Source organism: Neolamprologus brichardi, chromosome 16 (assembly GCF_056152115.1).
Source record: "Neolamprologus brichardi isolate AB-2024 chromosome 16, ASM5615211v1, whole genome shotgun sequence".
In the NCBI taxonomy this organism is placed as follows: Eukaryota; Metazoa; Chordata; class Actinopteri; order Cichliformes; family Cichlidae; genus Neolamprologus; species Neolamprologus brichardi.
Genome location: NC_142119.1, coordinates 22,056,938 through 22,076,023, shown reverse-complemented (window position 1 = coordinate 22,076,023; position 19,086 = coordinate 22,056,938). Strand labels below are relative to the sequence as shown.

Sequence of the window (19,086 nt, the reverse complement as noted above, 5' to 3'; positions counted from 1 at the left end):
ATAATAATAATAATAAAATAAAATTTTAAAAAGGGGACACTCGTCACAGTATAGCACAAACTAGCAACTGGGGATTGGTCCATCAAGGCCTCTACGTTTTATCCACATTACACTGGGCCACCACAGATCCTTCATCAGATGATCTAGCCTGATGTGGCTCCTTTGGGCTAAGCCTGGTCAGGGCCCATGTACTACAGAGGTGACTCTCAACAAGCCCCTTGCCTGAGCCTGAGTCCAGGTTGGAGCCATAGTAACTGAGATATGGTCGCGGTAACTTGGACCGTTTTTGAATTTTTCATCAAAGAGGTCTGTTAAATTTCACTTGTTCTGGTTGCTCACCCATGAACGATTTGCCTTGAGGGGCAAATTGCCCCTGACAGCATAGTTCCTGGGATAACTAGGACATGCAAACCTCTCCACCATGATAAGGTGGCAATTCCTGTCTGTAGTTATGTTGTTTCCTCTCCAGTGCACTGTTGTCACTGTCATTTGTACAAAAGCATGTAAAATGGATTCATGGTTTATCAAACACCCTGAAGATGAACTGACTTTGTGTTATACTGTGACCATCAAATGCTTCCTTAATTTTTTCTGAGCAGTGTACTATTATCAAATTTCAGATTAATATCAGAGTTAATTCTCAGTTGCATTCTGTTTCCATCTTTAGTGTGATGATGATACAATTTCTCTAAAAGTGAAGTAAAAACCCTCCAGTTGTTTCTCCATTTGTGTCCACGCCTTGTGCATGCCCAGCCCATTCTAACTCTGGCATTCCCCAAATAAATGAGTGCTTAAAATATACTTGCTTTGGCTCACAGCTCAACAGCTGAAGGATGGCATGAGTCATTGGAGCCATTTGACCAATCTGTGTTATGAATCAGTCAACTGAGTTGAGTGTATAGAGTTGAAGGTCTGGATGAGGACAAAAAAAGGGAAAAAAAAACCCCAATAACATAAAGATTAAAATATGATATTAGGGTCATTCTCTTGGGTCTTTAAAACTGTGTTTTGTGCTTTTGGACTTTCAAGTTTTGTAGTTCTTATTGTTGTGCTTATTGTTAAATAAATAGTCTCGGTCGTCCTAGGGCAAGACACTTCACCCGTTGCCAACTGGTGGTGGTCAGAGGGCCCGGTGGCGCCAGTGTCTGGCAGCCTCGCCTCTGTCAGTCCGCCCCAGGGCAGCTGTGGCTACAATGTAGCTTGCCATCACCAGTGTATGAATTTGTGTGTGAATGGGTGACTGACTAAATGTAGTGTAAAGCGCTTTGGGGTCCTTAGAGACTAAGTAAAGTGCTATACAAATACAGGCCATTTACCAAATATTAATATCACGCAAAATAATAAATAATCTTAGTTTACTTATTCTTTAGGTTTTTAACTTCATATTTCCCCTAAGTGTTTTCCCTGTTACAGTTATGTGTAGTGTATGCGTTCTGGTGATATTTGTGTGTTATTATTTGTTTGAATTCCTCCTCTGCCTCATTGTGTTGATTGCCTACTTGTGCTTGTTTGCCCCAGCTGTGTCCACTTCCCTTGTGTATCTTGTGTGTCAGTATACTGATCAGATCAATGATGGATCAGAGAAACCTGATCTTCATAACTACTCATGGAAAATGCTACATCTTATTGTGTTTTTTAGTTAAAATAAAAATATCTGCAGCAGCCAAGCTTCAATTTTCTTAAAGTTAATAATAATAAAAATAATAATGATAGTAAACATAAATCCAATAAAGAAGCATCTTTTAAAAATCCCTTTAAGTTGCTTTATATTAAATTTTACTAGTGCAAAACTTGTGCATTCACTGTCAGGAACACACAAAAGGCAGGCCTGTATTATTTATTACATTGTGTGCACTATGTGGCAATTTGTCATCACGCAGACTGATTAATGCATTCAGTGGGTTTGTGTTGTGTGAATGTTGTGTGGTCTAAGTGCTGCATTATAACTACTATCTGCATGGGCTTCAGTACCACAGAAGTCCAATAGGAAAGCTCTATCTGGTTTTTAAGTGATGACGTGATGAATCCTGCTTCCGGGCCCAAACTACTCTGCGTTGTGTTTTTAACATGTTTTAATGCTTTGTATCTTGTTCTATTTAATCTCAACAACCCCCTAAAAACAGTCAGTGATCACTGTCGGCCTCTCTTGTTTTTTATTACCGCTAATCATTTTAAAGCTCAGTCTTTTAACCCTTACAATGCAACTACAGCTCAGCCCATGCAGCAGTATATTAATGACTCCTATATTAACCTCGTATTCTGGATGGATTATCTCAGTTGTTCTCCTGACTGACGTTTGGTCCGTTTCCAGCATCCTGCCATGCGATTACATTTGTCCCTAACCCCTAACCCTCACGCTAACTTTTATCGAGTGGAAAAAAGTTAGCATTCATCCTCCAGCTTCAATGTGTTTATATTATGCTAACATACTTGCAAGCGATCACCTATCACACCATTATATACCAGCTAGTCCAACTTCAGTAACCCTACAAACATCACTGCTGTTTACTTTCCTGTCTTCATTTATGTTGGAAGTGATAGCAGAGCTGTACGTTTTATTTTGTTTCAGAATTCTCTCAGTCAGAACATGGTGTATTATATTTAGATGGAAACTAGCGCGCTAACTCCCTGCTAACTTCTAACTCTGTTAAATTTAATAAAATCTGTTTTCACGAATGCCTGGATGTTAAACTCAATTGATACACTTGGTAAAGCAGCCACACTGATCATTCAATTAAAGATGAAAGAATTTAGACAGTTTTTACCACTGAGAGGAAAATAGGACAGAAAAACTGAGCTTCAATCAGCACAACCAGGCAAGGAAAGGTCGTACTAACCAGCGGAGTGTACAGTTACCACATTAATAATACAACTGATGAAAGTAGTTCTGACTGGTGTAAACAAGAAACAGAAACCAAGTAAAAATTTCAAGAACCTTTTTATGATTCTTCAAAAGGAAGAGACAGCTAAAGCTACATCCTGAAGGTCATGGCAACAACAGGCAAAATTAGAGAAAATCAGTGAACAAATAATTAAAATATTTCACTGTATTTCTATCATTAAGCAGGAATCATTTCACATTACTGTAATTTAACACATGGCAGACAGGACAAGAAAGGCAAACAGTGCTTGCCTTGTCAAATTGAAAAATACCCATAAATTAAAATGTATCAATGTAAAACAATTTTTCTCCTTTCATCTTGAACAGTGTTGCTATAAAGTTCCCCACCTGTCTGAATCTAACCTTTACATTACTGCCATCCTGTGGTAGCTGTTGGCAGTTGTTCCTGAAACCTGTGTTTTTTGTTTCAATCTTCCCAAAGACTGCAGCTCTCCGTTTTGATGGTGTGGTGAAAGAGGATCCAGGATTGCAGACATGGAGGCAGCACAGAGGAGTTTCAGCCAAAGGAGAGCCTTTTAATGAAAAGGAAGCTAAATACAAACTGTCTAACTAACAGGATCACAATTTGAACATAACGTACAAATATAAGGGAAGACGGACACAATATATACACAGAAAGGTGGTTAGGAGAAGTGGAGACAGGGAACATGGAAACACAGCTAGAGAAACATAGACATGACAAGATGAGTGAAGCAAAGCAGAACACGAGGCACACGAGATGACGACTACCAAAATAAACAGGAACTCACAAACGCTGAGACACGGACACAGAGACGTGAAGAGACAGAGAGAGCGAGAGACATGACTGAGGAAACAGATACTCTTGTCTCCATGCTTATTAACCTGATTTTACAGCAAGACATTGAGGACAAGACACAGAGACGACACAAAGACATGAACGCAACCTAATATCAAACAAGACACTGTGAACTGTGAAAAATGAGAAGTACTACATATTACTCTAGATATTAGATACATGCAAGTTAATATATGAAATACCTTTGAAAACATCCATGTTTATAAAAGTACCATGCTGCAGCACCAACAACATTGAGGAAAAGCAAAACACCAAATAAGGCCGAAGCAGCAGAGCATGCTCCTACAGGGACACAGTAATGAAGAACATGAGAATGAGATGATTGTTCTTTCCCACTTTCATGACATTTAGTTTTTTATTTCACATTTCATTAAAAAGACTGAGACAATAAGGAAACATAATCTACCCAACACAAATCAAGCATGCGGCTCACAAAGAATGAGATTTCCACACTGGATCAGTGGGTGGCTGTGTTTATAATGAGGGTTTATAATGACTGTCTCCAGTGCTTTTGGCCAACAGGATGCTGGTAGAAACTGTGCTACTGTTGGCCAAACACAGATCACTTGAGACAAACAAAAAGAACCAATAAAATGAATGTTTCAGCTGAAACTGTTATTAAAGCTACTTTACCTGCTCCATGTAAAATTTGCACTTGGGTTGGCTTCTGTCACACACTCAAATGAGTCCTCAGAACTTGCTCTAATGTTCACTTCTGTGGGAGAGACTGCAAGAGCAAAAAGACAAATAACATGAAAATAATGTTTTGCCCCTGTCTCCTACATCTTCGATCCGAACTCGACAAACTTTTGGGACTGAGGCTGATGCTGTACGTGACAGGCCATGATTCAGTCTTTAGCAATAATTGTGAAACAGTGCTCTTTTTTAAATCAGTCTAGATGTTTTTGTCTTTCAGAAAGGATTTTCCCATCTATTGTGACAACATGCTACTGTGTGAAAAACAGGAGGCAAAGTCACGAGATCTGGGATATTTCACTCCCATTCATTTAAAAAAAAACCAAAAGAAGAACAAACAAACTCCAAAACAAACTTTCTGGAGTTGATTAGTTTTAGTCATTTCTTTGAGGGTTTTGTGAAACATCAAAGTAAAACTGCCTTTGTTTACATCATTTAATGATGTAAGGAGTCAAACCAAAGTTTGGTAAGGCAAGGCAAGGCAAAGACTATCAGTCCCTCAGTAGAGCTGTAGGTATTTTGTCTTTTGTAAATAAACTGTTCAATCGTTTCACTAAAAGAGTCCTGCGACTGAGTCTGTTCATACATTGCGACAGATGTGTCCACTGGCTAATCCACTAGCAAACTTTGCAGAGATTTCCAAGAAAAAATATAACAAATACATCAACCATGGATAAAAACAAATAATAAACTACATCAGCAGCTGATACTCACAGAAACCTGTAAGGCAAGGCAAGTTTATTTGTATAGCACAATTCAACAACAAGGTGATTCAAAGTGCTTTACAGAGACATTAGAAACAAAAACAAATAAAAAGCATGATTTAAAATTGATTAAAACAAGCAAACAAACTAACTAATTAACAAACAAACAAACAAACAAAACAGTATATAAAATCAAAACAGATAAAATCAGAACAGTAGATAAAATCAGTAGTTAAAATGTAAGTTTTGAAATTTAAGCTTAAGTGCGGATTTGGTGCTTTATTCAAATGCAGCTGAGAACAGGTGAGTCTTCAACCTGGATTTAAATAAACTGAGTGTTTCAGCTGATTGGAGGCTTTCTGGGAGTTTGTTCCAGATATAAGGAGCATAAAAGCTGAATGCGGCTTCTCCGTGTCTGGTTCTGACTCTGGGAACTGATAAAAGACTGGATCCAGATGACCTGAGGGATCTGGAAGGTTCATACTGGGTCAGGAGGTCACTGATGTATTTTGGTCCTAAACCATTCAGAGCTTTATAGACCAGCATCAGAACTTTAAAGTCTATCCTCTGACGGACAGGCAGCCAGTGTAAAGACCTCAGAGCTGGACTGATGTGGTCCACTTTTTTGGTCTTAGTGAGGACTCGAGCAGCAGAGTTCTGAATGAGCTGTAGTTGTCTGACTGATTTTTTAGGTAGACCTGTAAAGATGCTGTTACAGTAATCAAGCCTACTAAAGATGAATGCATGGACTAGTTTTTCCAGGTCCTGTTGAGACATCAGATCTTTTATCCTTGATATATTCTTGAGGTGATAGTAAGCTGATTTTGTTATTGTCTTGATGTGTTTTTCTAAGTTTAGGTCTGCATCCATCACTACACCCAAATTTCTTGCCTGGTTTGTGGTTTTTAGGTGTATAGACTGAAGTTCTCTGGTGACCTGTAATCGTTTTTCTTTGGCGCCAAAGACTATTACCTCAGTTTTGTTTTTGTTTAGCTGGAGAAAATTGTGGCACAACCAGTCATTAATTTCCTCAATGCATTTACCAAGAGCCGTGCAGCCGTGCAGGTAGCAAATAAAACCTCTTCAGTGCCCAAAGTGGGAAGATTGTCCTTGATGTTTGTGAAAGGAGGCACTAGGAGAGTTGCAGCACACAAATAAATCAGCATGCAAGCAGGATGGTGAAAGTAACTCTGTCTCACATACAAACACAAGAGTATTTTAAAATAAAGAAAAAAAAAGTTTACTATACAGAGAAGGTTAAGAGGAATCTCAGTCTTCTGATTTCCACTGGGAAACAAGGTGAAGATGCACATGTAGCTGCCTTCATCCTTCGGGGTAACATTGGATAACTGGAGAGTTCGATTTTTGTCATTAAAATTCCCGATTTATTTAAATCAATCGTCACGTTCACTGACACACTGTGGTCCATCTCTGGGTAAGATAGTTAGAAAATTGTCATTGTGAGGTTTTTCTCTCATCCTCCTCTGCCAGGTAATCTGTGTCAGGTCATCATTGGTGTCAATGACATGACACGGTAGGATAGCAGTACCTCCTTGTTCCACTGTCACACTTCCACCAATCACCTGGAGAGCTGTAAAAAGCATTCAGATCAAAATTTAATGAATTATTTTGTGTGTGTATGTGTGTGTGTGAAAGAGGTTGGGGGCCTTGCTTCATCTTTCAATCTATCTGTTAGATCTCCATGAGCACTCAATCAAGATAAGCCTACAATGAGGTGAAAATGGGAGAAAAAACAAAATACACATACGCAGTAGCGGTTCTCTGGCTGGCGCAGCGTCTAATAACCAACTCGCAAAATAAAACAAAAATAAAACCAAACCAACAAACACGAAAACACCAGACATTATGATGCAGACTTATAATTTGCACCGAGGTTTTTTCGAAATTCTGTACGCGAAAAGTGAGCGAGAGCCCTCGGTGCGCCTGCTCGGTGCTGAAGTCAAAGTAAACTTTACTGTCATCTCCACTAGTCCAGTATATAGAGAGACGAGACGACGAGGCTCCAGTTACAGCAGTGCAAGTAAACAAACAATAAATATAAGAAGAGTAAGAAAATAAATATACACTTTAGGACTAGGGGTAAAGGCATCAATAACAATTTAAAATTTATAACTTACAGTTTGATGATTTAAAGTCTCACACACAACCTGTCGAAAGGGGAGGGGGACCAGCTGCTTCCAAATAGAGCACATTTCATTCATAATGATGTAAATCCAAGCCCATTATGTATTCATGATTTGAATCCTGGGTTGTGCGAAACCCCGAAATAAATCTTAGACAAAGTGAATCTGTGAACTAAGGTGTAGGTCTATAAGGTTATGTTGTGGTGATCCTCGGGTTGGGGGATGAGTGTTCATACTGGAGTGCAAAATTAAAACCAATGGGAGATGGACAAGAAAAAAAAAGCCCTTTAGAAAAAAGAGAAAAGAAGAGGAGGAGAAACGAGCAAAAGATTTCAATTCAATTCAATTCAATTTTATTTATATAGCGCCAAATCACAACAAAAGTTGCCTCAAGGCGCTTCATAGATACAGAGAAAAACCCAACAATCATATGACCCCCTATAAGCAAGCACTTTGGCGACAGTGGGAAGGAAAAACTCCCTTTTAACAGGAAGAAACCTCCGGCAGAACCAGGCTCAGGGAGGGGCGGCCATCTGCTGCGACCGGTTGGGGTGAGAGAAGGAAGACAGGATAAAAGACATGCTGTGGAAGAGAGACAGAGGTCAATAACAGATATGATTCAACACAGAGAGGTCTGTTAATACATAGACAGCGAGAAAGGTGACTGGAAAGGAAAAACTCAATGCATCATGGGAATCCCCCGGCAGCCTACATCTATTGCAGCATAACTAAGGGAGGATTCAGGGTCACCTGGTCCAGCCCTAACTATATGCTTTAGCAAAAAGGAAAGTTTTAAGCCTAATCTTAAAAGTAGAGATAGTGTCTGTCTCCCGAATCCAAACTGGAAGCTGGTTCCACAGAAGAGGAGGTAAGCAGATGTGTCACTGGATACACATCCAATCCAATCCAATCCACATCAGGTCATCCTGAAACAATCAAAATCAGAATACTTTATTAATCCCTAAGGAAATTATGTGGGTTACAGTTGTTCCAAGAAGAAATTGTAAAAATAGTAACAATAGCAGACTAAACTGCAAACAATACATCATGTTACAGATTTTACACATTTAAGAAATACCACTAATATATACAGATCACTCAATTATAAATATCAAGGATTAACAGAAGTGATTATAAATATAAATATAAATAAAATTGACAAGAATATTACAGAGTAGAAAAGAGTGTGTGTAAAAAGGGTGTAACTATTGCCAACTGTGGTTCACTGGTAATACATCTGTTGTTACATATGAATGGTTGACATGTCAGAACTTGTGTCCTTGCATTAGATTGTAAACTTAAAATGTAACATTAACATTGTTACCCTTAATGAAGGGACATACTAATATTCAGGTGGGGGAAAATAAACAAATGAATTTATAGTAACTACATTAATACAGCTTCTGATGAAAGCAGTTCACACTCTTGGTAGAAACACAAGCACAGATCACAAGTACCATTACAGTTGTTACACATGAAAACAAAGGAACAGGCAGTTAAAGCCACATCCAAAATGCTGTCGCAGAGTGGGAGTCAATTAACAATGTTTTGCTTTTAAATACTGTAATTACTGCAAATATAAGGTATAGTAACAGCAAGACAGAAACATTCATATATATGAATTTTAAAAAAATTGATTCAGGAATATAAAAGCACCTCGACCTGTTCATCTGTTCATCTACCAGCTGACCCTGGAACACGCTGGTGGAGCCTTCAATCCAGATGTGGTCCATTACATGCGCCCACAGCTGTCAGAGGATGCTGAGGCAGATAATTCAGAATATATAGGAAGTATTCAGCTTCTAATAATGTTGCAAACATCTATTCAACTTGATACAAGTTACAATGTTTCAAGATCAGCTTAATTGTTGGCTGATTTATTGTGGTGTTAAAAATGATTCAGAATGATTAACTACAAGTTCCAACAGACAAGACGAGAAACAACATTGTTGTAAACACACTGAAACAAATTTGCTGTTACTGACTTCTCCTTGCTGTTCTTGCTCTGCTCTCCCATCTGCTGCTTCATTTGCTGAGAAATTCTGCCAACAAAACCTAAAATGATTTTTAAAAATGTTGGGCCTGAATGTTATAGTACAGCAACACAACTACAGACTATTAGTTTTAACCTCCTAAGACCTGAACTCTTTCATGGCATGCATTTTGTATTTCTCTTTACTATTTGTTCTGATTGGGACCTGATGAATGTAAAAACAAAGAATTACCAGAATGTTTTTGACATGATTTTTGTTTCTGAGAAAAAAATGAGATCCACATGTGAATTTGTTTTAAGTTTTGATAGAACAGTGAACATACTCGTAAGTCGATATCAGGCCCTTTATTTAATTTAAGAATTTAAGTAAAATGTACGTTTTTTTGGTCTAGACAACCCAAAATGTGATGTCCACATATGTGGAAGCCAGGTCCTAGGAGGTTAATTCAAGGCTTGCACATAAAATACTGCATTATCTGCAGCTGAAATCTAAAAACAATGTAACAGATAAACAGTCATGAAACAGACTATGCTGTCTGAATACTTTGTTGAATCCCTTGCAGGCAACAAGTGAAAGTCTGAACTCTCATATATCCTCAAATAATGAGTTTCCTTCTTTGTGATCTTTTACTGTAGTTTGCTTCATTTATTTTTTTCTTTATGAAAGAGGCTGTAGTACTTTTTAAAAAAAAATCATTTTCCATTAATTTTCTTCCCATAATTTTAATGCTTGTTGCATTTCCATCTGCTTCATTAATAGAAAGAAAGCTGTTACATAACTAGTAGTCTGTCTTTTTTTAATAAATTTCTTTTCTATATAAAGCCTGAACTTCTTTTGATTGTTACTGAGCCAACAAAGAATGTACCACTCCCAATGTTCCTGATCTCTCTTTGACTCATTTCTTTTGATACAGCTTGTTTGACTTACACTGGGAGCTCCTTTGATCACATGTTGGGAGCTTCTAGGTTGCAAATGTCACAGTTGCAATCTTCTCCATACCTTTTACCTATTTTATTTACAAAACTGCTTTTTGATGTTTTTGAGGGAATTAACCAATTATATTTGTGACTGTTAAAATTTAATTGGTTGACTGACAGTTGTGTAAAAAAAGACAAACCCTAAAACAACCAACTGACTGAATTAAACCTGAGAATCTGCACAACTGCAATATTCTTTTTTGTTTTAACTTCCCAAAAATTTCCAGAATAAGCTGTTCATTATGTGTGTATATACTTTTATATCTGAAGTCCTACATATTATGCTACATATTAGGTGTATGCAGAGTTATTATTCTGAGCACCTTTGAAAATGTCCAGATTTATAAAAGCACCATGCTGCCGTCCCCACGACATTCAGGAAAAGCAAAACAAGAAATAAGACCCAAGCAGCAGAGCATGCTCCTAAAAAAACACAAGAAGGAAGAATAAAATAAGATTAGGGTGATCTATTGTTCTTTCTCACTAGAATAGAATAGAAATATATTAATCCCCTCAGAGATATTATGATTCTGGTAGCACAACACCAGTTTATAATAAACAAATAACCCAAATGGGTACAAATAACTGACTTCCTTAACATTTAGTTTTATATTTCACATTCGAAACTTCCTTGTACTGAAACGTTTTAGGATACAAAAACAAATAAGATGAACTTGATATGACCTTGGAAGAACCTTTCACGGGGTAGGAGAAGTAATGGATTTCAAACATCTCATTTGGGCATTGCTTTAATATTCAGTCATTCATTTTAATATATGTCTAGATACTGAAGTTCTTTTTTTATTCCTTTTTAAAGAAGTCCACAGAAAAATAAAACAGAATAACTTCACAATGACACCACATCCACAAAACCTTCCATTTAAAACTCAGAAACAAATCCAGAAAGATTTAGACAAACTGCAGAGCTAAATCCTCACCTGATGCCACATGCACATAGAGCCGACCATGTTTACTTCCATAAGCGTTAGATGCTTCACACTGATAGAGGCCATTTAGATCGGAGTTTAGACTCAGCAGTTGTAGTTTTGCACCCTCCACTCTGACAGCAGACTGCAGCAAAGACTCTCCAGATCTGGAAAAACATGAAAGGGCAAGAACATTAAATGCACAGAGAGGGTAAAAAAATATGTTGTGCCAGAAGCAGAATAAATTTGAATTATTATCTTTTGCTCACACCAGGATTTTTTGTTATTTCATTTGAACCTAAATACAAGAGTAAACCACACTTTACATGTTAATTTCTGCTTTTGTGAAGACAATCTTAGTTTTAGTGAGGTTTCACACCACACTCCTGGTTTCTACAAGCAGAGTCCTGCTAACTCTGTGTTCACATTCAGGGAATCATTCTTCAACGTAAGAAAATAAAACATTGACAAATGTCTTCAATTTTCTTAATGATTTGAGAGCATTGACCCAAGTATTCAATAATATGCAGCCAAACAGTATCAAGTTTTAATACCAAACAATAAAACAATTAAGTTTCACCACAGGGTCCATCAAGCTCGCAGTTATGTCACATGATTAACACCAGTGGAAAGAAGAAGAAGAGTTTGCTGTCTTAAGCAGTGAAAAAAAAAAAAAAAAAAAGAAAAAAAGAAAACACTTAATATTTAAACACACAAACACTGCATTTACCAAGAAAATCTCACTTTTAATGGATCAGCAGCGAAGTACAGACAGAGAAGTTTCAGTACAAATAAAACTGCTTTGCGTGTAAAAAGAATATTGTAATTTGCATGTTGTTTGTAATTTCACTGTATACAATTTCACAATATATTTTGAAAGAATGGAGCTTAAATGCTGAAGATATTTAATAAAGGTTTACAGAATCAGTTATAATAACACATTTACACAGATTCTCTTGTTATAAATATGAGTTTATTTTACTTTTTCTGTTTTATGCTGCTCTATTTGGTAGTTGTAAAATGTAAATATACTTTTGCACCCTTTACTCCAACTCATTTGATAATTCAAACAAATATTGCTTAATTTTAGGGATCAGTAATTCATATTACTACGTCCCAACTTTTCGTATAAACTGCATGCATAATGAAAATAACCTGCCTTAAAGAACAAGCAATTAATTCTAGATCTCAGAACCACTTAAAAAGATGATGATTTATTTGGTTAGTACTTATTTTGGAAAGTGTCATCCAGTGACATCACCTCTTGGTTCAAACAAGACCATTTTTTCATCATCTTGTCTGGTGAGCTGAAACATCCCATGCAATCCTCCACAGTTCTCAACAACACTACTGCAAAGGCAAACACTGTCCAGGTCTCCACCCAGCAGTCCATACTCAGAGAAGTTTGAAATTTTCTTATAATGCAGTGGACGTACTCTAATGTCACAATGTCCCTTGACTACTGTGCAAGGAAAAAGCCATACAAACATATCTGCTCTAATCTATCACTAGACTTTGGCATTGGTTAAGGATAAAAACAAAACAAAACAAAAAAACCTTACACTTTTTCTCTAGATAAAACGTAAACAAGAAATAATCAAAAAAGGGGATTTATATCCATCATTTTTATTGTGTTTTTAAGCCAAAGAAGGCAGGATTCATGACTGTACTGGATCAATTCATTGACCAACAGGATGCCAGTGGAAAATACACTGCTGATGGCCTCCAGCTTTTAGGCCCATCTTCTGTGGAACCAGCTGCCAGTTTGGATTCAGGAGACAGACACCCTCTCTGCTTTTAAGATTAGGCTTAAAACTGACCTTTTTGCTAAAGCATATAGTTAGAGATGACTAACTATGATTCAAATTTTGTTAAGCCACATACCTCAAATTGATAATGATCTACCTAAATGTAAGAACTTTTTACCAATTTGTAAACAATAATTAAAAACAGCAAAAGGCAAATGTACATTTCTGGATAATATAATAGTATTGCAAAGACAATCAACAGGAACTCTTACATACTGTTTCACTCACAGTTGGTATATATATTAAATGAGGATATTTAAATCCATCCAACCTTCAACACATATATGGACAGCATCTCTGCATTCCTATACATACACAAAGGAAATGCCTCAAACATTCCAACACCCAATCAGAGGACTAGTGAGATTTACTTGACTAATGTGCATATGTGTGCTAGGAGTCAAATGTCATTTGCAGAATCACCACTTTTACATACAAAAATGACATTATCAACCACATTCAATATGTATTAAATAAATAAGAAATAGAAATACCAAGTTGCTGTGTAATGAAACTCATAAGTTAATAAATAAAATGTGCAAGCACCTGCATAAACAGCATAACAAAGCCAAGCTAGCCAAGACCTCATAGGGATGTTAAATCTTAGTGAATGATGAATCTAGACCAGCAGCCAGAGCCTGAACTTCAACAGGTAAAAACTGATGAGCAATCCATTTCTACCTGTTCAAGCTCCTACAGTAAAATTCCCATGGCAATTGCTTTGTGCCGATTTTCATCTTTTCCTTGCGTTGTCAGCTTTGTGTTTATCCCCAAATTGAACAAAGAAAGATCATTATATGTCCTCATTAGGATAGAGATTTGTGTTGGTGTGTGCAATGTAGTCTATAGGTTTACATTATTACATTTTTATAGAGAGGCAATGAGTTTCAGGTCATTTTATGGAAAAATATTTTTTCCCAAGTGGACCATTACAGCTTTTGCTATAATGACCCACTTGATAGTCATATTTTATTAGATTTTTTATTAGGATGTTTCTATTTTTAGTTATTACAATCTCAACGGACAGAAAAAGGATATAGTCAGAAAAAATGCAAAAGTAATGTAACCAGTTTTGTTGCAAATTACTTTCTCCTGGGAGTAAGGAGCTTACAGGATTACTTTTTTGAAAAGTGTTCTCTGCAAAATATGTAATGCATTTTTTTGGAGTAACGACTCCAACACTGATCACAACAAAGAGGAGAAATACCTCCAAAATGCACTTAAATTTGACCACACAGCATGCAATTTGATTTAATCTGCATGAATGTATCTTTGATATGCTGCTTAGAGCTGGTGGTGATTCTCAAAGCGGACCCAATGAGAATTGATAAGGAAGCTCATAATTCATCACTCGCTATAGGTTAATGTGATGTTAAAGTGGAAAACCAAAGTAATAAGTTCTGGTTGCACTGGCTGTCTTTGTTACAGAAACTCACAAGAATTCAAATCCACTGAGGAGGCAAGGAGGACAGTCATATCCAAGATCAATTAATCTAATTTCATTAGTTTGACTAATACTCCAGGAGGAGTAGTGATTCTTGTGAACATGGAAAAGTGCACCTAAAGCAAAATATATGACCTTGAGCACAATTTCTGTAAATACCCATTAGGTTATATCTGTACATATTTCACTAAAATATGAAGTGAAAATATGAAAAACGTGCGTAAAATCCAAAATGGCAAATTGTTGCATTTTCTGTGACATCCTCCTGAGAACCACCCCGTTCATTCCTTCCTTCCACTTAAAGTGTTTACACTGAGTTCTCAACTGATATCATAGTTTGTAGCTTATTTTCCAAAGTTCACTGCCAACACCACTAAAACAACTTTTAATAACATCTAGTATAGTTAGTATAATTGTAGCTTAATATACTTGTCTCTCTCTCTCTCAGCATTTAAATGAATATTTCAAATATAAAAACTGTTTATATGACTTTACCTGCTCCAGATAAAGTTTGCACTTGGGTTGGCTTCTGTCAAACACTCAAATGAGTCCTCTGAAATCACTGTAATGTTCACTTCTGTGGGAGAGACTGCAAAAAATGAAGACACAGATGTGTCAAACCTGAACTGATGAAATACTAATGATGTCAAAATAATGTTTCAAATTCTCAAATTGTAAATGCTTGGTACTGAAGGGGGAATGTCAGCAGAGAGAGCAACTAAAATGACAAAAAGTGACATACATTATTAAAAAATACTGAAGAATACATACAAAGAATACATATATAAGCCTACACTGCACACAAAGATTGTAGATAGTGTATCGTACTACTGCCATTCAGTGAAGAAACACTGGTGTCTGGACTCAACAGCAATTGTTTCATCCAAATTTCTTCCCCTATCAAAAAACATCATAGGAATGACTGACTGCTCTAATTTGCTGGACATCAGCTAAATCGCCTGTTATGTCAGGCAAAACCATAAATCTTGGTTTTCATTCAGTTTCTAGGAGTAATCCTCTCACACACATTCAAAAGTGTCACCAGCTCACTTACAATCACCTTGGACTAAAAACAACATATTAGGTTTCTTTCGGGGAATTCCACCAGAAACAGAACACCACAGTTATATAACATCACTAAAAAAGAGCACACAATGCTTCATTTTCAAAACAGCCTCAGTTAATTTTACTTTAAGAATACATGTATAAAACCACATTACACACAAATATTCCAGTATTGGACTACTGCCAGTAAATTAAGAAACAGACTTGTGTCTGGACTCAAAGTCAATAGTTTCATCTCATTTTAAATGTCTACTGTGGTATGACTTTACTGAATTTGTTGGTTTCGGTTCACATGGTTACATCATTTAGTCTTTTGCAATAATGTTGTAACAATGTCCTTTATATCAGTCTAAAGGTTGTCGTTAAGTCTTTCAGGTCTTTCGGGAATTCTCTCTACCTAATATTGAGTGACCTAACACAGAGGCAAAGTCATGAGAGCATCTCAAACAGGGGGGAAAAAAAGACTTCTCCTGAACAGAGATGGAAACATGAGAACGTTTTGAGGATTTATGCCTGTTTTTGTATAAAACTTTGATCCTGGTTGTGTCTGTGTTCTTTTCTAATTATTTGATTAAACTGTTAAAATTCTTAAATGACAAAATAACATAAGAAGACAAATAATAAAATACATTAACAGCTGATACTCACAGTAGATCTGTATGGTGAAGGGCAGGGTTTCTTCTTTAATCAGGGAGTCACCGCTGATGACACACTGGACCTGGTGACCATTAATCTCTCTCATAGGTACGCCAAACAGAGAGCTGACTGTGGTAGTCGTATCGTTGTCATACTTGATGGAGTTTGTTGTCGTCCTCACTTTGTCTCCCAAAGCACCAGTGAGCCACCTCACCTCAGCAGTAGGCTTCGATCCGGCAGCCGTGCAGGTAGCAAATAAAACCTCTTCTGTGCCCAAAGTGGGAAGGTTGTCCTTGATGTGTGTGAAAGGAGGCACTAGGAGAGTTACAGAAAACAAATAATTCAATATGTAAGCGTGACAGTAAAAGTAAATCTGTCTACATCTCATATACAAACACATCTCTTAAATACATGTTTTTGTTTTTTCTATACCAATCACTATAAGAGGTATCTCAGTCTTCTGATTTCCACTGGGAAACAATGTGAAGATGCACGTGTAGCTGCCTTCATCCTTCAATGCAACACTGGATAACTGGAGAGTTCCATTTTTGTTGTTAAAATTCCCGATATATTTAAATCGATCATCATGTCCATTGACAAACCGTGGTCCTTCCCTTGGTTGGACAGTGATAAAGTTGTCATTTTGAGGTTTTTCTCTGGTTGTCCTCTGCCAGGTAATCTGCGTCAAATCATCATCAGTGTGGATGATTTGGCACGGTAAGATAGCAGTGCCTCCTTGAACCACTGTCACACTTCCACCAATCACCTGGAGACCTGTAAAGAGCATGAAACACTATTAAGGCTCAGACCTCAGCGTAAAAATAGAAACAAGAAAGAAGCAGATTTGCATAAGGTAAAACACTAGTTTCACAATTACAGCTACATTTCCAAATAGGATCAATTTTTCAAAACCAGGACTATCAGAGCAGCTTGGCGTCTGGTCTGGGTGAGGAATAAGGAATTAGTACTGTGCAGATCTAATCAGGGAACCGAACTGAATAGTCATATTTTTTCAGTTTCCTTTCAATTCAACACAATTTTATTTAGAAATCACAACAACAGTGACCTCAAGGTGCTTTATTATGTAATGTAGACCCCACAATAATAAACACAGAGAAAAACCCAACAATCATATGAGCCTCTATGAGAAAGCACTTTGGTGAAAGTGGGAAGGAAAAACTCCCTTTTAACAGGAAGAAGCCTCTAGCAGAACCAGGCTCAGGGAGGAGCGGCCATCTGCTGCGACTGGTTGATTGAGGGAAGGAAGACAGGACAGAAGACATGCTGTGGAAGAGAGCCACAGATTAATAACAAGTATGATTCAGTGCAGAGAGGTGTATTAACACATAGTGAGTGAGAAAGGTGAGTGAAGAAGAAATACTCAATGCATCATGGGAATCCCCCAGCAGCCTATGGTTATTGCAGCACAACTAAGGGAGGATTCACGGTTTATTTCTTATCTGTAAGACTTGGGAGAGGGAATGCTACACATGGGAAAGTTAACCAGCTTTCTCACCAAGTCCAGTCAGGAGGGTTTGTATATATGTGGTCACATGAATTAAAGTAGCAGAAGCCACAATCTTTTAATGAGAGGAGGGTTTGCAGCTAAAACTACTAAAAGATTTTAGAAAGTTTTTCCTGAACTAATAAAAACAAGTTTCCACAAAATGACTACAGACTGTCAATTGTCATTTAAGTAAAAATTTAACCAGAAAAAACGCACAAACATTGTGCTTAACTAGTTGGTGTCCCCGCAGGTTACAAAGTAACTATGTGTATTACAGCAATGGTGGGTAACTAATTTTCCCAAAGGGCCACATGAGAAACTGGAACTGCTGTGTCTGTACCTGAGCCAAACTCAAGTTTTCCGAACATCAAACTGGCTCTCTCTATTCAAACTGGTACAAGTATTTGTTTTAATGAGACAATGAAAACGTGATATAGGCATGGCAAAAGCAATAGCAATAGCATTGTAATCACTATTTAATCAACATTCCCAGAAACAAATGTGATGCAAAATGTGCAGATATCTGCAACATTTCACTTTATTCAAAAAGTGTTATTCCTGTTTCGGTTGTACTTCACTTACTTCATGTTCGGTGTTTAAGTTCTTTTTGCTTGTTCAGTAAGAGAACTCTAGTCAGTTAGTCAGATTTGGACAGCATTAATTGTAACACCTGCCAGTTCATTTCATTTCAGCCTAAGCCCATCCAAGCATAAATAAAACAAACAAAAACTTTGTACATACTGTTCGTTTCTCTGGTCAGCAGGAGCGCGGATATTATCGCCAAACGACAGATGATCGTGGGAAAATAGCGCGACATGACTTCTCGTAGTAGCATAAAGAAAACAACACGCAGCTTCTTTTCTTCGCTTTTCGCCCTTGTTATTCCCGGATGACTGCTCTGATGAGGAAAATGCGGATGGCGAAGGATACTTCTACTTAAGTTTAGGACAAAAGGGTGAAAAAAAGAAGAACAATATAATATGTATATCATAGGATTATCAGAACTTGTTGCCTTTGAAAAACTCTCCCGTCTGGTAGACTGCGGTCAAGTGAGCCCCCTCACTTACGAAGTCACAGTCAAGCTAGCCGCACCGCCAGCCGCACCGAAAATGTTGTTGCACTACTCTTACGCATATTACGGTATCGGTGCCGACTGGCTTAGAAACGCAGTCTTTTGTGTCCTGACACTATTTTGCTTCACAATCCACTCCCAGTTTTGGTTCATCTCCACTTTTCCCCCTGTGATCCACAGCCCAAATTACTGTATGATCCAGAGAAAATTAACAATAAAATTTACACAATTTACTCTACTGTACTTTTAATGTCCTCATCTTTGACCTCAGATTACAGGAAAACTATAAGAGGTGATGCAGATATCTCACTGGATTCTGACTCTGGGTGACCCCCACTCTGCACCCTGTGATCCACAGCCAAAATGACTGTACGGTTTTCCTGAAAATTGTTAG

At 37.3% G+C, this 19,086-nt stretch overlaps 2 protein-coding genes across 6 annotated transcripts; both read right to left on the bottom strand.

The window, feature by feature from the left end:
- Positions 1-5,147: 5,147 nt before the first annotated feature.
- On the bottom strand, positions 5,148-6,979 carry LOC148098252 (uncharacterized). The gene is given in 1 exon segment (XM_087829758.1): positions 5,148-6,979. A coding segment is annotated over 1 exon segment (615 nt). The 5' UTR covers positions 6,724-6,979; the 3' UTR covers positions 5,148-6,108.
- A 78-nt stretch (positions 6,980-7,057) lies between these two features.
- On the bottom strand, positions 7,058-18,671 carry LOC102790745 (nectin-4-like). 5 transcript variants are annotated; one of them, XR_015716563.1, is made up of 9 exons: positions 18,362-18,671; positions 16,546-16,887; positions 16,126-16,428; positions 14,908-15,001; positions 11,173-11,327; positions 10,558-10,657; positions 9,249-9,318; positions 8,920-9,024; positions 7,058-8,189 (listed from the first exon to the last, which is right to left on the bottom strand). XR_015716563.1 is itself a non-coding variant. In XM_006788352.2 (8 exons), the coding sequence occupies exons 1-8, from the start codon at positions 18,609-18,611 to the stop codon at positions 8,977-8,979; spliced, it is 1,362 nt and encodes a 453-aa protein (XP_006788415.2). In that variant the 5' UTR covers positions 18,612-18,671; the 3' UTR covers positions 7,058-8,976. The 5 variants fall into 5 exon arrangements, 3 of the variants coding, with proteins under 3 accessions (XP_006788415.2, XP_006788414.2, XP_087685882.1); XR_015716564.1 differs by having other exon boundaries at positions 8,926-9,024; XM_006788352.2 differs by having other exon boundaries at positions 7,058-9,024.
- Between the last annotated feature and the right edge of the window lie 415 nt (positions 18,672-19,086).